The sequence below is a fragment of the Hippichthys cyanospilos genome, chromosome 16, assembly GCF_059441005.1.
Source record: "Hippichthys cyanospilos isolate Australia breed blue-spotted pipefish chromosome 16, RoL_Hcya_1.0, whole genome shotgun sequence".
NCBI classification, from domain to species: domain Eukaryota; kingdom Metazoa; phylum Chordata; class Actinopteri; order Syngnathiformes; family Syngnathidae; genus Hippichthys; species Hippichthys cyanospilos.
The window spans coordinates 9,018,764-9,038,335 of NC_142384.1; the positions used below are offsets into that span (position 1 = coordinate 9,018,764).

The 19,572-nt window shown below is 37.4% G+C and overlaps 2 protein-coding genes across 2 annotated transcripts; both read left to right on the forward strand.

Moving 5' to 3' along the window:
- The first annotated feature begins 501 nt into the window (after window positions 1-501).
- LOC148410443 (metalloproteinase inhibitor 3-like) lies at window positions 502-1,840 on the forward strand. The gene is made up of 5 exons (XM_088436965.1): window positions 502-631; window positions 735-817; window positions 894-996; window positions 1,232-1,353; window positions 1,650-1,840. Exons 1-5 carry the CDS (start codon window positions 502-504, stop codon window positions 1,818-1,820), a joined length of 609 nt encoding a protein of 202 aa, XP_088293091.1. The 3' UTR covers window positions 1,821-1,840.
- A 1,186-nt stretch (window positions 1,841-3,026) lies between these two features.
- LOC148410444 (uncharacterized) lies at window positions 3,027-14,949 on the forward strand. The gene is made up of 14 exons (XM_088436863.1): window positions 3,027-3,160; window positions 4,331-4,413; window positions 4,480-4,582; window positions 5,733-5,854; window positions 6,007-6,191; window positions 6,459-6,535; window positions 8,217-8,345; window positions 9,584-9,666; window positions 9,738-9,840; window positions 12,497-12,685; window positions 13,936-14,009; window positions 14,266-14,368; window positions 14,532-14,656; window positions 14,761-14,949. The coding sequence occupies exons 1-14, from the start codon at window positions 3,037-3,039 to the stop codon at window positions 14,947-14,949; spliced, it is 1,689 nt and encodes a 562-aa protein (XP_088292989.1). The 5' UTR covers window positions 3,027-3,036.
- The last annotated feature ends 4,623 nt before the right edge of the window (window positions 14,950-19,572 follow it).

The following is a 19,572-nucleotide window of genomic DNA, read 5'->3' on the forward strand; positions in this document are numbered from 1 at the left end:
TTTTTGTTTTTAACACAGTGAGTACAGTGAGGGATTTATGCCTTTTCAGTTCCATTTCACAATTGTTCCATAAAATAACACCATTAAATCATATACAGGCCAAATAGGCGAGATATAACAGTTCAATACAGTTTTTCTTTTATTCCTTAGACATGATATCAGCACGCATCTTCATTTTGTTTTTCAAATAAATCAAAAACATGACAGGGTTTTTAAACTTTCCACATTTTTAATGTCCTCTTAATAAGCAATGGGACGGCACTCTACTGCCCTCCATTGGCCAGTCCCCTCGCACACATGCACTTGCACTTAACATGAGATTAATTGGGTTTAATGGTGAAAACCAGGTGCAAACAATCACTATATCCAGTTGCTCTCACTTGTGAGCAGATCTGCAGACTTAAAAAGGCTCTCGCGAATTTTCACTCAAGCTGTGAAGCAGCCGCTCAAACACAGTCACTGTTGGCTCGCTTTTGAATTTATTATCCTGAGTGATCAACGATGAGTTGGTTGAGCTTTTTGCTGTCTTTGTTGCTGCTGTGTTTATTGGGACTCCAGGAAGAAGGAACACAAGCCTGCACCTGTTTACCGGTGCATCCGCAGCAGATTTATTGTCAAAAAGATGTTGTTGGTGAGCCATTTTAATCATTGTTTTTGAACTTCCATCTAATTCCTTTTGCACTTTTATTGTGTGTGAGTGTCACTGGCCTTCATCTTTTCAAAACTTCTTCTAGTCATAAGGGCCAAGGTTGTTGGAGTGATTCCAGGCTCGCACAAACCTGATACATTCACAAAGTATAAAATCAAGTTGGTAAAGGTGAGCTTATTTCATTGAATGCAACATAGAAAAAAAGACTATTGCAAAGTTCATCCTTATTTTTTCTCCTTCCCAGAAATTCAAGGGAGCTGATATACTTTTTGACGCCATCTCCACTGGCCCCAGCTCTGCTGCATGTGGAGTCACGCTGACCAAGGGCACTGAATATCTACTCATGGGTATAAAATTCAAATGATCGTCTCCCCTGTGGAAACTCAAATTGATAGCACTCCATAGGGGTGCTATACATTTTTTGGGTGGTACACATCCATCCACTGAGGCCTGACCTGTCAAACTCCGGGAACTAACCGATGATCTGCACACTGGCCCACTGCAAATCCTGACTTCACCGCTAGACGGCACTAAATTCTATGCTGACGGATTTTTTTTCTCTTTGGTCTTCAACTGATACAGGTAGACGGCAGTTGAATGGCTTGCTGTATATTTCCGTGTGTGACTTCAATCGGCCATGGGACGTCTTGACAGTCACGCAAAAGAGACTGCTGTATCACTATGGAGAGGGCTGCGGCTGCACGGTAGGAACTCTTAGTGACGATTGGGGGGTATGTCAGTGTATTCTGAAGAGTTCTCATTTCTAGCTGCACATCTGCATTAAACCTAGCAAAGGGGCGTACAAAGTTTTTCAGAAGTCTCTAATTTGCCAAGAATTTGCTCCATGTTACTTTGGTACTGTATCTTTAAGCACATTCACGTCACAGCATTACATTTGAGGTGTTGACTGCAGAAACACTAATCTGATTCATTTGAGTACCGTTGCTTTAATGCATTTAAGTCTGTCGTAATTGAGAATTTCCTCTGCCTTCACCCTCAGATAAAGTCTTGCTTCTCCTTACCTTGCTGCATGACCAAAGTGACGGAGTGCTTGTGGACAGACTTCCTTCCCAACAAGATGCACAGTGGCAAGCAGGCAAAAAATTACGCCTGCGTTCAAAGCATTGATGGCGGATGTCATTGGGGCAAACGCTGGGCCAAGAAAGGATAACTAGGCTGATTTTTGAAGGCCATGATTTTGAAACTGAATAAAGCAATCAATGCAGATTTTGGCTCTTCTGTACAAACGAGATTATTGGTCATAAAACAAATGGCTGATGTGAACTTGGATTACTAGTTTGCCCTTAACCCTTTCACTCCCTTTGGGACAATGCGTCCTACAGCTTTTCATAAAATTACAGTAGATATGGGAATTGTAGCAATGAGATGAAATGGCATCCCAGCGGTTCCTTACATACACCGCCTATCTTTGGGACGGCATGGCTCCTCCGTGGTAGAGTGGTGGTCTCTGAGCTGAGAGGCTGTGGGTTTGATTTCCCCCGACCGTCAAGACCATGTCAAAGTGTCCTTCAGCAAGACACCAAACCCCCAGTTGCTCCTGATGCTGCGTCATCAGTAGGTAATTGACTAGTTAGCGTAAAGCGCTTTGAGTACCCAAGGTAGAAAAGTCCATTTACAATGTTTACAGATTTTCATGGCATTTAGCAACTTTTCCTTACACAAGTCAGTGCCGGTTGAGTTCTTGTGGATTCATGATCTAGTACTGTGGAAATATATGCTACATATGTGTGTTGCTATAGATTACTCTGAGTATTCATTGTAGCTACTTGGTAATTTCTCTCATGTTTTATACTATTACACTGATTGGACAAATCCCAGTGCCTGTAACCTAATCTTTGGAAGTGGGGAATTTTTTTAAAACTAATTTTCTGAGTATACTACACTTATAAACAATATATGCCATAAGTTTAAAAGGGTTAAATGACTATGCGAGAGACTTAGCATTTCTCTCATTGCAAAAACTACAAATTGATCTATCGTGTTTCTCAAAGCTTTTGATGGGCAGTGCTAATAATTCTGCATGATAAACAAATAAGGGTTTAGTTTTAATAGAATTTGATTAACTTTCTGCCTTATTTTGTTCTGTGGCTTGGACTTTGAACTGATTAAAAAAATCTGCAGTAGTTTTTAATTTGCTTCTCAAACAATAAAAAAAAAAAGTTTTGCTTGGATAGACTCAAACAAATCTCCAGTGGGTGAAGCTGTTGGTTTCATGCATCCACACCCACCTGCTCCCTTCTAAGCTCCTCCCCTAATTGAAGCCACTATTGTTCATCTTTACTGGAACTCCCTAGTCATTCCATAACAGACACTTTGAAGCGTTCGCTGATTTCCTGACATCTCAAATTATTTTGGTTTTTGCTTGAATGTCAATGAAGAGATTTGTGCTGTCTGTGGTGCTGCTGTGCCTGTGGCGGCTGCAGGAAGGAGTACACGCCTGCAGCTGCGTCCCCAGGCACCCGCAGCAAGTGTTTTGCGAATCGGACGTCGGTAAGTTGAACGAAACTTCACATTAAGGGTTAGTCCATGCAGAATATATTTGGCAGTCTACATTGTTGAACTTTGCACTGATCATTTTATAAAATGTTATTGTGATTACAGTATTTGTCCACCAAAGACAACTAGTCTTTTTTTTTGTATGCAGCACACATTGAGGAGAGGCCGTAGATTAGTTTTCTAATGACTCAATGCTCACATTTCTGTTGACGCCCAATTGAAGAGGCCATCATTGTTAATTACACATCTACAAAAGACTTTTTATAATCATTACTTCTGTTGGCTGGCTTTGAGGTTGCCGCCCAATTAAAAAGACATTCAGTGTTAAGTATCTTATAAAAAAAACATTTTAATTAGCATCGTTAAACTCTCATGCAGTAGCTAGCTAGGCCGATCATTTTATCTTTATTTTAATGCATTCTACAGGAAAAGCATCGAAATAAGACACTCGGAGCTGAAATTTCACCCAATTGATGACACCATGTCTATGTTTGAAATGTCGCGCCCAACCTCGTTATCACACTTCCATTAAAGTGCCATCCGTTTGGCTCAGATTGTGAGGAGAATGTGGAAGAATTTGTCCAAAAAATGGACACCATACTGCTCAAGGTTTTGGAGTGCTTATGTTTTGCTTGACATTGCTTATATATTATTATGAATCCTTATTTATTAGTTTTTTTTTAGTTTGGTTTTGTAGATTTCTTAATTTCTTCATTGCTTATTCTTGATTCCCACCCGTCTCCCAGTAAAATAGCTGTCAAAATGATGGATGCGTTTTCACCATTCGTGTGAGTACAACTCTCAGCAGAAAAAAGGGCCGATTGAACGTGAACTGAAGCTTTCAATACCTCGTCAGGTTCAGTATTAAGGATAACATATGTACATTTTTAGTAATGGTCAAATGAAGCTTTTGTGAGCCATTTGTGGCCGATTTTTGGGAAGCCATTTTAGGAAACTTCTGTAACAGCGAACTCTGCTGGCAGAAACAAGCACTGCAGTTGAATTGGTCTTCATGCGCATAGGAACGCTAAAGTGGGATTCAATTACGAAATAAAGAAATTACAGATGAATGTTTTTATATTCATTGTTTACTATTTATTGTTGTGGTCGAAGGACCAATATATAATTTATATGACTGATTTTCAATTAATCTATCTCTTTCAGTTATCAGGGCGAAGGTTATTGGAGTGACGCCTGGCGAGCAAAATACCTTTACACCCGCTAGATATGACATCATACAGATTCAGGTAAAATACTTTTTGTCGATAATGTGCCTTATGCAAATACATGAATCCAACTTGTTTGTTTTCCAGATGTTCAAGGGCCCTCAAATGACATTTGATGCCATCTTCTCTCCACCCAATGGTGGACTATGTTTTGCCCCTCTGACCATTGGTGCAGAACATCTACTCATGGGTAAAAAAGAATTGTTGGATTAATTCAAACTATGGAAAAAGTGTTTAAATAGCACCATCAATATTTTAGGTAACTTTGTCATGCACATGCATAAATAATTTCACCACATGAGAAGAAATTAAAAATAATTCTTAGTGTCAAAAAAATATGCTTATAAGAGCAAATTTTGTTCAGTGTTTGTTTTGTCAGCCTGTATCCAATGATATTGTGAATTTCAGCTCGGTATCCTTGAACCAGAACAAAACATTATGGGAGGAAGAAAAAAAAGTCAAAATAGTGCTTTGCCAGCCATTTTTGAAATTTTCAATTTTGGAATTACATACATAGTGGTATTTTTAGGCGTATTTTTTTCCACCAAATATCGGCTCAAGCTTTCTGGTTCATCAGCTAGAAAATGATGTCACAAATGATAATTTCTTCAAAACTAAAAAAAAAAAAAAAAAAAATGAAGGCATACGTTTGCCTTTGCGTAACTATGGTTTAATTTAGTCATAACTTTCTTTATGTTTGAGTTCATTTGCTCTTAATTTGAAAAGAAACATGTAGTGTTCATACCATGGTATTAAAAAAATTAACCCTCAATTTAAGAACTGCTGTTCTACATAAATATGTTCTAATGTTTGCAACAATTTTAGACAGCTTTTTGATTCATACAGCTAGAAATGGAAGAAAAACAAAAAAAACTCTGACTTTTTTTTTTTACATAAAAAATTGCAATATATAGCTTTCATCTTCCAATTATGAATCCTAAAGACATGTTTTTTCATACATTTCTTGAGTCTAGATGTTATATCCCAGGTATTTATTTATTTATTCATTTATTTGGGTGCTAGGCTAAGACACAAGAAAATGTAGTGTTCCTGTCATGGCATTAAAAATTACAAAATTATATTTGCTGATGCTTGCAGAACCTTAATAAAAATCTTACAAGCGACACCCATTTGAGAAGCAATGTTCTAAAGAAAATTAAGTAATCAATTTAAGTGGCGTTTACAGTATTTAAAAATCTTGGAATGCATGGGAGTGTATTTTTGTGCAAACCTAAGCTGAAGGCGCTTGCGCAATCTTACACAACACTTCAGTTTGTATTTGTTTTTTTAAAGTTTTGCCTGTCTCTTCATTTCCTCGTTTATGGCCTCTATGATTACAGCCAGACTGCTGCCCGATGGCTCGCTGAACATCATTCTTTGTGACTACTTTCCAAGATGGGATACTTTGAGCACCATGCAAAAAAATCTGCTTCAAAGCTATGGTTCGGGCTGTGATTGCATGGTAGGTCAAATTTAAGCTTGACAGGTTTGCTTTTTATATGATTTTGGACTTTCCAATTCACCTAGTAGATGCTGTTAATCAGTAATGGGTTACCATGACAGATGTCATCCATGCCTGTTGTGTGTTAACTGATTCTGCATGGCCGCTTGCAGGTCATACCCTGTTTCTTCATCCCATGCGAGACCAGAAGTCCCGATGAATGCTTTTGGTTAAGCCCCTCAGACGACTTGGCCAGAAACTACGCTTGCATCAGGAATACCAACAACCAGTGCGACTGGGAAAAAGGGAAGGCCCCGCCCAATTTCTATTTCAAGTACACCAAGGGCTGCCCGTGGCCGTAAAACATTGTCTCATGGTGACAATTGAGCACTTTCTGACTTCCAAAGCAGTTCTTAGAGAAATATTTTCCTCTTTGATGGCATAGCTAATCCATGCAAAGCCAACAACTAATGTAAGCTAACTATTTATAGTGATTTGTTAATATTGCTCTGTAGTAACCCCTTATGCTAGATTTAGCACATGTACAAGTGCTAACAATTTAGCCTTCAAGTTTTTAAAAACGTGTCCTGGGTCACCCACAAATCAAGTCCTGCATCTCCTTGAGGAAGGACTTCTTGGAGGGGAAACTGAGCAATGGCGACCAGACCCAGAACTCTGCTTGCATCAAGAGGAGCAAGGACTGTTATTCCTGATCCAAGCCAGCTGTCTGGTCCCTCAAATACCAGGCTCAAGTCTACTTTAAAATAAAAATCTGTATGTCAACATAGTGTGTTTCTTTCTTCGGGCTGTTAGCAAGAAGTTGCACTGCAAACATTTTAAAATTGGGGGGGTTGGGGTGTTAAATTGATGTAGAAAAGTGGCCTAAAAAAACAAACACAAATCTATTGGATTCTGTTGTTGTCGGAAGCTGGATCAAAGCATTTGGAAAACTTAATCCTGAGATTCAGGCAGCTACGCCAGTGGTTCTCAAACATTTTACAAACATTTCACTTAAAAACATATATTTTTGAGTTGCTTCCACAAGGACACACCTTAAAATACAAGTACCGTATTTTCTGCACTATAAGGCGCACCCTAAGTTAATGACATATTTTAAAACGTTTTCAATCACAATATAGTAATACTCAAAGTAATAACAATAATAAATCTGAACTCTCAATAGGATAATAACTCAATGTCAATATGACCAACCTTGTTCAACTGTAAACACACAAAAGAAACGGGTAAAGGTTACTTTATCACTTCACCACATCTACAAATCCCAATCTCAAAATTGATCCATATATAAGGCGCACCTGATTATAAGGCGCACCATCAGCTTTTTAGAAAAATTAAGGCTTTTAGGTGTGCCTTATAGTGCGGAAAATACGGTGCTTAGTCGTACTAATTAATGTACTTTATAGTGCAATCCTTAGATCTTTACAAAGGCATTTCACAAAGGGAATGCATTGAAAGGGACACCAGGGAGCTGAAATTTCACCCAGGTGGTGACAGGTCAGTCCAACATGGCATGATCACTTTGTTATCACACTACCAAGTGTGCACTAAGATGCTGCAAATGATGTGGAAGAAAATGAAACAAAAATGCTCAATACTGCACAAGCATCAAATATTGACTCAAATCAGAATCCTCAAATGTACTAAATTACATCCTACAAGCTACCTAAATACTCCAACGTATATAAAACATTCAAAAGTGCCCTAAATATACATCTATTTACATAGTTGATAAATGTTATGAAAACATGTTTGTATTTTATCATGGACAAATTTCAGATTGAATTCTGTGATTTTGTCAAGTACCACAAGAGAAAACTTGCATATCAGATTTGAAAAATCACTGGAATAGAAGAGAGGCGAGACTGCTTTAACTCTCATTGTATAACTGGTACATGTTGAAATTGGGATCAGTGCTCCGATTGGAGTATATTATGTATGAACAAGAAATAATATATTTTTGAATGAATATAATAGAATACAAATCATTCCATAAACCACATAAAAGTTTCATAAATGACATGACATTGCACTTTTTTTTCCCTTCTACTTCAAAAATCTTCTGTGCCCCTTGGAGTGATATTTCCAAACGTTCACATGGGGTATAATCGTGGGGTAAAAACGTTAAACCTCCAAGTTAAGAAACAGACACATGATTTTTGCAAAAGAATCTCCAGTGGCTGAAGCTGTTGGTTTCATGCAACCACACCCACCTGCTCCCTTCTAAGCTCCTCCCCTAATTGAAGCCACTATTGTACATCTTTGCTGGAACTCCCTGGTCATTCCATGACAGACACTTGGAAGCGTCGGTCAATCTCCGTCTAAAATTCTCCGTCTCTCGTCTATTTGGGTTTTTACATTTTAGCTAGAAGGTCAATGAAGAGTTTCGTGCTGTCTGTGGTGATGCTGTGCCTGTGGCGGCTGCAGGAAGGAGTACACGGCTGCAGCTGCTTCCCCAGGCATCCGCAGCAGGTGTTTTGCGAATCGGACGTCGGTAAGTTGAAGGAAACTTCACATTAAGGTTCCGATGCTACGCAGAATATACTGGGGCGTGTACGTCGTTGGACTTTGCTCTGATCATATGATAACATGTTATTGTGATTATTTTCCATCAATGACAACTAACTTGTCTTTTTTTTTGTATGACGCGCATATTGAGGAGTGGCCGGAGGACATTTTTCTAATGACTCAATGCTCAAATTTTCGTTTACGCCCAATTAAAGAGTCCATCATTGTTAATTATTCTGCAAAAGATCTGTTGGCTTTGTGGTTGCCGCCCTATTAAAAAGACATTCAGTGTTAATTGCACATCTGAAAAAACATTTTAATTAGCATTGTTAAACCCTTATGCAGTATTTTGGACAGTCCTTTTATCTTTATATCAAATACATTTGACAAGGAAAGCATAGAAAGAAGACACTAGGAAGTTGAAATTTCACCCTATGATGACACCATGTCAAAGTTTGAAATGTCACCACCATCCTAGTTATCACACTTCCCTTAAATTGCCATCCATTTGGCTCAAATTGTGAGTAGAATGTGGAAGAATTTGTCCAGAAAAATGGACACAATACTGCAAAAGGTTTATGAATGCTTACTTTTTGCTTGACACCCAATTATATATTATTATGATCGATTTTTATTCATTTTAGTTAATTTCGTTTTCTAGTTTTTTTAATTCCTTGTGTGTGGGTACCATCCCACATTCATAAAAAAAAAACGTATACGGTTTTCACCATTCGTATGAGTACGACTCTTGCGATTTGTAAAGCAGAAAAAATGGCAGAATTAAACGCGAACTGAAGGGCAAACAGACACTTTCAATAGCTTATCGGGCTTCAGTCTTAAGTATAATGTATGTAATTTGTTTGTGATAATCAAATGAAGCTTTTGTGGACCATTTGTGGCCGTTAGGGCCAATATTTGGAAAGTGGCGTCCTATAGGGACGTATCTGTTAAAGCTAGTGACCTCTAGTGGCTGAAACAAGCACTGCAGTTGATTAGGAAAAACCGCTTTGATTTGGTCTTGATGCACACGCGAACGCTGAAGTGGAATCCTGTTACGAAATAAAGATGTATTAATTACAAATAAATATGTTCATATTTATTCTTTTATTGTTGTGGTTATGTGGCAAGTAATCTCTTAAAAAACATCATGGCGGACCAATTTTTGATTTATATCAATTTATAGTAATGATTTTCAATGAATCTTGACAAATTTCTCTCTTGTAGTCATCAGAGCAAAGGTTATTGGAGTGACGCCCGGCGAGCAAGATCCCTTTACACTCACGAGATATGACATCACACAGATTCAGGTAAAAAACATATATATATAGTCAAGAATGTGCCTTATGTAAATAAGAAATGAATCCAACTTGTTTTCCAGATGTTCAAGGGCCCTCAAATGACATTTGATGCCATCTTCTCTCCACCCAATGGTGCATCATGTCTTGCGACTCTGACCGTTGGTGCAGAGCATCTACTCATGGGTAAAAAAAAACAAACAGACAAAAAAGTTAAATGTATTCATTATTATTACATTTATTATTAATAAATTTATTTATTGTTTTAGGGTCAAGTTATGGACAATGTTTGTAAAAATGACCATAAATATTTTAAGTAATATCTGAACCTTGTCAAATTTTGGTCAAATTTTTGTTTTGTCAGCCTTTTTCCAAAAATAAACCCATTGTGATTTTTTTTTTTTCCAGCCAGGTACCCTTGAACCAGAGCAAAACATTTTGGGACGAAGGAAAATAAAAGTCAAACTAATGCTTTGCCAGCCGTTGTTGACCTTCTGAGTTTTAGAATTACATTTGTAGTGGTATTTCTAGGTGTCGTTTTTTTCAGCAAATACAAACGCAAAATTTCTGGCTCCTCTGATGGAAAATTGTGTTACAAATGATAATCTCTTCAAAACTAAACAAAATAAAGGTATACAGTATGTTTGCCTTTGAGTGACCATGATTCAATTTAGCCATGACCGTCATGTTTGAGTTCATTTACTCTTATTTCGAAAAGAAACATGTACTGTGGCATTAAAAAAACAAAACAATGAAGCCCCATTTAAGAACTGCTGTTGTACACAAATATGGTCTAATTTTTGCACACAATATCAGACTGCTTGGTTATATAATGGAGAAAAAACATACAAACAAAACCCTTTTTTTAATATATATTTTTTAAAGTTTTGCCTGTCTTCATTTCCTCGTTTATTGCCTCTATGATTACAGCCAGACTGCAGTCCGATGGCTCGCTGATCATCTTCCTTTGCGACTACTTTCCAAGATGGAATACTTTGAGCGGCATGCAAAAAAAACTGTTGCAGCGCTACGGTTTGGGATGTGATTGTATGGTAGGTTGAATTCAAGATTGACGGGTTTGCTTTTTACAGGTTCTGGAGTTTCCAATTCACCTAATAGATGCTGTTAATCAGTCATCGCAGTTATCATCCAAGCCTCTTGTGTGTTCATTGATTGTTCATGGCTGCTTGCAGATCATACCCTGTTTCTTCAGTCCATGCGAGACCAGAAGTCCAGATGAGTGCTTTTGGTTAAGCCCCGCAGACGACTTGGCCAGAAACTACGCTTGTATCAGGAAAACCAAAAACCTGTGTGACTGGAAAAGGGGAAGGACCCGCCCAATTACTTTTTCAAGAACACCAAAGGCTGCTTGTAAACAATAGTGTTTTTTTTTTTTTCCCTCATGGTGACAACTGAGCACTTTCTGACTTCCAAAGCACTTCTTATAGAAATATTTTCCTCTTTGATGGCATAGCTAATCCATGCAAAACCAATGACTAATTTAAGCTAATTTGCCTGACAGGTATTTCGGGTTGACATATTTTTGGTATATTTTTTTTTTCTTTGCCTATCAAATTAAGTACTTGTATTGATTCAATTGTACCTTTGCCTGAATAAAATTAAATTTTCATTGCAAACGGGACCATGAAGTTTCAAATCACTTTAATCAATTTAGGCCCCCAGATGACGCTGTGGTAGCGGAAAAAAATTAGGCCAGTTCACCTGTGGTTCTCAAACGTTTTACACAAATTCCATCTAAAAAACAGGCCCCAGTTTTCATGTGCAATATGATATAAACCATCATGGGTGCATTCAAATACTTGCTTCTACCTTAATAGTCTTGTGGAATGCCACCTTAAAGTTATCTGAAGACTTTTAAATATCCTAATCATACCCCCCCCCCCCCCCCCCCACACACACACACACACACACACAAATAAACTAAATACGTATACCATAATGTACTACATTACTCCCTAGAGGCTACCTAAATACCCCTACGTCAACAGAACATTCAAAAGTGCCCGAAATGCACTTAAATCTACAGACACAGTCCATAAACTGATGGATGAATGTTTGTATTTGATCTTTTTTTTATATGGACTACATGGACTGTGCATATTTAATTCTGTTTATTATGTGATTTTGTCATGTAACACAATAGAAAGCCCGCACATCACACTAAAAATTGAGCCCATGCTTCCAGACTTGTGAAAAAACAAACAACCAAAACAGTACAAAATGAAACCTCATCACTACAGAAGCCGCAATTCTTAAGTTTTCTTTCTGTCTTTCCCTCCTCCCTGCTTATCATTCACATTTTTCACATTGAAGATTTTTTTTTGAGTTATTCTAGTGTTCTTTCTTTCTTTTTTTTTTTTTTTTACTGGGCTCTTTTATGGGATCAACAAAACTTCAGTGATGGGGGCTGCAGTAGAGGCAGCTGGCCACTAGAGGCTGCTAAAATACTGTTCCAAATGACTGTCAAATACAGTACGTACTTGCTCTGTGGTCCAAAAAATGAAATACAAATGAGAAAGATGGCTAGATGGATGGATGGATAGTTGGATATATAGATAGATGGATTCAGCTGCCATTTTTAATCCCTGTCGGCACAGCCACCGGAAGTGCTCGATTAAAAAAAGTAATCACGTCAATACAAAGTACGAAATGTATGAGCAGCGACTCTGAACAACAAGCAAATATTTGTAGAACGAATCAAAGAAAAATACAGAGACAATGACTCGAAAGAATATAAAAAGGTAGAGACAGATAGATAGACAGGTGGCAATCGTTGGTAAGTGCAAATGACGTCACTTAATGAATTGACGGTGGTGTGAAGATGGCAGCTATAAAAAGCCCTCATTTGAACCCGTATTCAAGCAGGGCCAACGATCAACGATGGTTTGGCAGGTGAGAAGTTTCATGCTCTCCCTGGGACTTCTGTGCTTGTGGTGGCTGCAGCAGGGAGCGCAAGCCTGCAGCTGTGTAGCCAGACATCCACAGCAGGTGTATTGCCATGCGGATGTTGGTAAGTTGTTAATTTTAAGTCGATATCTAGTTCAACCAGAGGAAACATGGTAGCAAAATGATTCTCCATGGGCCAAGGGTTTTAATCAAAGTGCTAACTTGATTTTCTGAAGCTGACAGTTTGCTCTGGTTAATTAGAGAAGTGGGTGTTTTCAATTAACACCGTGCATTCAGGGTGAGTTTCTGGTCTTACTTGTTGTAAGATGTCTGGCAAAAAATGATTAAATGCTCCAAGGAATTTTAACTCAAGTTTAAGAATCGCAATTTCACTCGACTTCATTTTTTTTTGGATCAGATCTTTAAGCAAGCGAAAATAGTGCAGGTACTTCCCATTTTTGACTGTTTCCAAGTAAATTCGACCGTGTGCAGTTAATTGGATGAATCTAAATCCTGATTTATACAAAAATACATTCTGCATGAGTTTGAAATGACCAAATGCATTTGAAAGCACCTCATGTCCTGACTGACCATGACCTGAATTTGAATGCGTGTCTGTTGGTGGGCCTTTAATCAGGCCATTAAACTTAAATAATGCAGCTCAATTTAGATTTTCAAAACCATAATTGACCAAACCATGGCAAGGGGGCAGTTTGTGGGCCGCAATTCAATTTACAACCCATAAACGAGGGGCTTTTATTTATAGCTATGCAAAGAAACAATGTTTACAATTCAGTTAATAGCACATTTTTTCATCAAAACACTGGATCTAGTCTAGTGGAATGCAGGGGCGAGGCCACCCATAAATGTGAAGCTGTTATGAATCACTTAAAAGGAATTATGGAAAGTATGCACATGCAATTTGTTTATTTTAGTTTTTAATGTGTTTGATAAATTCACATCAAAAGAAGCCCTTGCATCCTTCAATTTTTTTGTGACTCTCAAATGAAGTTTGGACACCTTCTAAAGCTCATCCTTTGCTTTGGGTAAGTAAGAAAAGTAGGTTTTTAATTATTAAATTGTATGATGCCAGTTCAGTACAATTTTCTGCGTAGTTGCTAGACAAGATTTTTTTTCTCGCGCATAGCGTAAGAAGTTGACTTAAATACAAGCTCATTTCCTTTGGAATATTAATGGGTTAACTTTCAGCGTACTTTTTGATTAGAGTCAGTAAATGCTGTCTTTTAATCACTTTAAATTCACACCAATGAAACAGTTGTTTTTTTTACATTTGTACATTTTAAGTCAATGGTTTTGCATGCCTCAATCTTGCAACCTTTGCTAAAACATAAACTTTCTAAAACTTCTTTCCAGTCATCAAGGCAAAGGTTGTTGGAAGGACGGAAGGGAGCTACAAACTCATTAAATATGACATCAAACCAACCAAGGTAAAATACTTTTTAGTGATTATTAAGGGTGGGACGAGACTCAAATCCCGTGAGACTGTCTCAGGAGATCGTGTCCACAAGGAGACTATTTACAAAATTTGTAATGGGATATAATGCTTAACATTTTTTTCCAGGTTTTCAAAAGTTGTCTACTTTTAAAATATGACAGAACAAGGCTCTTGTAGCATCTAATTCTTGTCCTATTGCGAATATTTATCAATGTGTCAATTCAATAAATTTACCCCCCCACCCTCAGGTTTACAAAGGCCCTAAAAAGAATTTTGATGCTGTCTACACTGCTTCTAACTCTGGAGCGTGTGGAGTCACTCTGACTGAAGGCACCATATATCTTCTCATGGGTAAAAAGCTCACTTTAAAAAAAAAAAAAAAAAAATCTGTTCTGCGGTCACACTGTTTTTAGATATTTATTAGAACATTATGAAATGCAAGTGATATTGGGACTCTGAAATAATCGAATTCTTGAACTGCAAAATCAGTTTTCATTTCCCTCTGCCGTTGCAGCCAACCTGCAGCCCAACGGCTCTCTGTACATCACCTTGTGTGACTCGCATGAGCCGTGGGCGGTCTTGAGCCGCGCACAAAAGCGATTGTTGGGGTACTACGCCAAGGGCTGTGACCACTGCAAGGTAAAAACGCCAAGGGGGAATTTTTATTTCTCACATTTGTCAACTTAATCATAAAAGCTCTTAAGGTGAATGTTGATCTAATTTTTAGTATCTTTTGATGGCAGATCACTCTCTGTACCGTCATTCCATGCGCGCTTTACAGCCCGGCGGAGTGCTTGTGGGTGGATCTCCTGCAGGGGAATTTGGCTGAGAGTGAGCAGACTCGAAACTTTGCTTGTCTCAAGAGAAGCTACGGCTATTGTGCGTGGTACAGGGGAATTAATACACTCAAGGTTCAAGGATTAAAAAGCTAAAAAAAAAAAAAAAAGTTTTTGTGACTTTCTTCTGTAGTGTGTACGCACACTGCAAACGTGAACAAATCACTGTCAAGATATTTTTGATTGTCAGGTATGTTTTGAAATATTCCACTCTTGACAAAGGATTTAGTATTTACTGGCAGTAATTTATCTTAGCATGATCTTTCTGTGAACAGGTGATGCTAATTATATAAAAGGCAGCATTTATCGCAATCACCTTCCAAAACCTGAACAGGTTCAACTGCTTTAAATGAACACTTGACATACTGCCAGGCATTCGAGAGTAAACCAGTGGTTGTGGTTTTTTTGTTTTGTTTTTTTTGTTTTGAAGTTCCTACCAGAAGCATGGTCAGTCAAAATTTCCCTTAAACAGATAATTTTGAGGAATATATATATTTTTTTTAATCAACATTAGTTTCCACTGTCAACTGACAATATCACCCATGCTCAAAACTTCAGGAACAACCAATCAGTTCACCTAATGGTCATGTGATCACAAGCAGAGCTATGATTGGTTTTCTGAGCCTTCACCAGACTTTGTCAGCAGTAGGCAAACTGTAAAACTATAAATAGTATGACAATTGTCATCAGATTAACAGCTCATTACTGCCTTTTTTTTGAGACCTACCAGAATTCCCCAAATAAGACTCCCCTTTCTTCCCCAAAAATGAAAGCCAAAAGTCTGGGTGCATGCTATAAACAGTAATTTTAGACAGAAGATTGATCTGTCAGCCACAAATGGTTTTGACTAACAGACATGCATATACAGTATATATAATATATATTTTCTAAATCAACTGTATTCCAATAATTATTGTAATGGGACAAGCTAGAGGACTGCTGTCCTTTCGCTATTCGCAGCCAGTGCCTGTTGCAGCTTGTGTTAGCGGAGATTGTTGCAGCACTATTTAAAAAAAAAAAAAAAAAAAAAAAAGGGCAGACTGAAGCACCCGTCAATCCAGACTCAGACCCTGTTCATAAAATTGTGTCCTATATTTGAGGAATTGCGGTAAATCTAGTCATATATTTGAAGTTATACAGCTTGTTTGGGAGGGGGGGTTGGGGGTGCAAGGAATATGGGAGACAGACATGGAGTTGATTTAAAGCATGATTAACTTTCAGAAAAAAAAAAAAAACAATTAAAAAAACTGCTCGGCAAGGATTAAACAATACTGGAAATAAAAAAATAATTGTAGCTAAAACATGGTAGGCTGGAAAATGTGTTCATGATATTCCTAAATAAATGTGAAGTATCTCTGTTATTGATATGATACAGGCCAGCACCAATGCTAGCGATTAAAACAAAACCAGCAAAAAACAATAGCAAAAACTAAGTTCAAAATACCTTTTGCAACAAGGCAAAGTGAGCGCCAAGTCATTCCTTTGCTTGCTGGACTGAGACCTCATGAGTTTGCATCTCATGCGGGTGTGCTAAGGAAGTTTAAAAAAAAAAAAAAAAATGGCAACATAAAGGTGGGAGTTGGGAGCGATGAGCTTGGCGGCGGGGCCATCGACGGCGGCGCTAATGCGAACTCTACGTGTGGAAGCTCTCTCTGGGCGAGGGCTCTGATTAAACAATGATTTATAGGCCCGCTGGAGCCTCTCTGCAATCCGTCGGCGCAATGAGATTCTTTCCTCCGCCGCTCTGCCGAAACGTCTCGAGAGACTGGACAATGTGCGCTGGGCATTACATGCTATCATCGTGATGGTTCGGCCGGGCTCGGGAGCATTTGGATGCCCATTTGTCTCCAACGCACGCACACTGGTGCACAAGTGGCTGCACATTTGACTTTTCTCATGATTCAGCTGTATAGCAAAAAAAAAAAATGAAGACAGGAATACCCAATGGAAAAGTGGTTGTCATCCATTGTCATTTTACCGCTATGCAGGTGTAAATATGGGGAAAAAGTAAAACTATTCATATCTCAAATTATCATGATAACTTTAAATGAAAAGCACACTACACTACTTTCCTGCTGCATATCGTGCAGAATACTTGTACCTCCAAAATGATTACTTTTCAGGAGACTCCAAAGGTGACAAATGTGTTTGACCATTAGCATTACAACATGGATGTAAGTCATTTTCAACACAGTTTCTAAAAATAACATCCCCAAGTGTACACTGGCCAAGTGTTGCAACACCTACCTTGGAAAAGTAACTTGATTACTTTCTAGATTTCTTGCTTGAAAAAGTAACAACCTGTTCAAACACAGACATTGTTACTTTTTAAAAAATCAATTCAGATATTCAGGTACTTATTGATATATATATATATATATATATATATATAAAATTTATTATTTTTTTTTAACAAGGGTTTGGCTAAAGGAGGTATTATGAGCATAGGTGGTATTAAATACATTAAGTACTTTCGTAAGAATTATTTTAGGTAACAAGGTACCAAAGTAACTGATTACATGAGGTAAGCTCTCAATTATTAGAATACTGAATGTAATTAAGAATTACTTTAGCATGAAAATACTTTACAAAAATTACTGGTTGTTGTCAATCACCGTTTATATATACTGTATATATATACATACAGTATATTGCAGATTTTGTAAAGAACAATTTAAATATGGGTGGTGCTATTTGAATCAAATACAAAACTGATTTCCTTTGATGCTAAAGTACTAAAGTACTCATTTACTTTGAGTATTAAAGTCCTTAGGTAGTTAAGGCATTAAAATCTATTAATTTCAGTGCCAAGTTAATGACTTATGTGCTAAAGAGCTGAAGTCATCAATTACAGATATTGGATCATTGGTCAATTTTTTTCAAGTCCTAAAGTAATTGATTAGATTTAAATTAATTTTCGTAACTTAACTAATCAACTGTGACTTCCTAAATCTGTTATTTTAGTTTTGAAGTTGATTTTTTTTTTCGTTTGTAATCATTTACTTTAAGCAATGAATCTCTAGCATAATTAATTAGGAATGAATGCAAAGTTTATTATTTTGGGTACTAAAGTTCTCCAGTAATGAATTACTTTAAGGTTTGTAGTTATTTCCTTGAAGTACTGAACTACGAAAATCAGATTAAAACATACATAAACTATTTTAGTATTTTTGATGAAAGGAATAGATTATTAATTTACCATCAGTACCTAAAGTAATTACTGTACTTCAGTTAAGTACTCAGGTAATTGAATTTTACACTGGCTGTTCTGAGTGCTTCATTCAATCAAACATAAAAGAAAGACAAGTACCTGGTTTTGAACGTTAGTGAGTTAACTTTGCTGATTACTTGCTCTAAAAATAACTGATTACACGTTACTTTTATAAGCTACATTTTGCAGATACTAGCACTCAAATTGGCATACTTGTAAAAATGGAACCTGGTTTTGCCACCTATTTGAAAGCGTTTGTTTTTATGACAAACAAAACAAAAAAATTGAATAGTCTTTTCGGGATTGCTGGGTATAAAAACCCGTCATTGCTTTGATCTGTTTTTGCAGCCGGTCTTGGGTTGAAATTCATTTGCATGGAGTGACAATATTGCATGAGTACTTTTTAAACAAAATACTATACATGGTATGCTGCATACAGTATGTGTGCAGTCACGAATGTGAAAAGTAGCAGGAGGCATTGCATGTGATGACGATACATATTAATACTTTTGACTTCGACATTTGTCAAGTTAATCAAAAAAGAAACGCTCCGCTCTTCATTTAAAATACTGCGCTTTTCAAGTGTGCCGCAAACATTAGCAATTAGCATATGCCTGTGGGTTTTTTTTTTTTGGAGCAAATGAAAAGGAAAAGTAGCGGCATTCCTCATTAGCGCTGCACTCGGTCACGGCTGAGGAAGCGTGGCGAGTCGTCGTCTTTCAAGTGGCTTCAAACGCCGTCTTTCGTTCGACACGGCGGCAGGAAGTTGCGCTTTGCTAGCTGAATGAATTCAGCCATCAATAGACTGTATTTGCCTTAGTGTGGACATTACGCATTTTGCATTTGAGTCGTATCTGTGCTATGTATTCCGTACTATTTTATCATGTTTTGTCTTGTGGATTTCCTGACAAATGTAGCCATTTTCAGCGATGAAAAGTTAATGTTTTTGCTAGAATTTGATCAATTATTTCATGTACAATCAATGAATCAATCAATTTAACCCTTGTGCAGTATTTTGTGCATCCCTTTGATCTTTACATTAAAAAAAAGAATCACATAAAAGGGAAAGCATTGAAAGAAGATGCTAGGGAGCTGAAATTTTACCCAGACAGTAACAACATGTCAAAGTTCAACATGACTCGACCACTTAGTTATCACACTACCGGGAGAGTGCCATCCATTGACTAAAATACCGCAAGAATGATTTGGAAAAAAATGATCCAAAAGGGATCAATATACAGCATAAATGGTTAAAAAAAAAAACAGAAAAGTAGATATCACATTTGAGGGACCCAGAAGAACAACAAATGTCTTCTGGTTTGGTCATGTGACGTTAAAAAGCTGAGCTGTGATTTGAAGATTAATGGGACATGAAAAGTAATTCTTGAATTATGAACAAAATAATTACATTTTACTGCTTAAATGGCTAAATAGGTTTAGTAACGTATGTGTAGTGCAGTGCTTATATTTTGCCAAGCCCCCCAAGGAAAGAGAAAACTTCTCGTGCC

Bases quoted from the DNA above. Each gene is read 5' to 3' on its own strand.
- LOC148410443 (XM_088436965.1), top strand. From the start codon at position 502: ATGAGTTGGTTGAGCTTTTTGCTGTCTTTGTTGCTGCTGTGTTTATTG. The intron at 818-893 runs GTGAGCTTATTT...TCTCCTTCCCAG, and splicing joins ATAAAATCAAGTTGGTAAAG to AAATTCAAGGGAGCTGATAT. The intron at 997-1,231 runs GTATAAAATTCA...CAACTGATACAG, and splicing joins CACTGAATATCTACTCATGG to GTAGACGGCAGTTGAATGGC.
- LOC148410444 (XM_088436863.1), top strand. From the start codon at position 3,037: ATGTCAATGAAGAGATTTGTGCTGTCTGTGGTGCTGCTGTGCCTGTGG. The intron at 5,855-6,006 runs GTAGGTCAAATT...GGCCGCTTGCAG, and splicing joins GTTCGGGCTGTGATTGCATG to GTCATACCCTGTTTCTTCAT. The intron at 9,667-9,737 runs GTAAAAAACATA...CTTGTTTTCCAG, and splicing joins ATGACATCACACAGATTCAG to ATGTTCAAGGGCCCTCAAAT.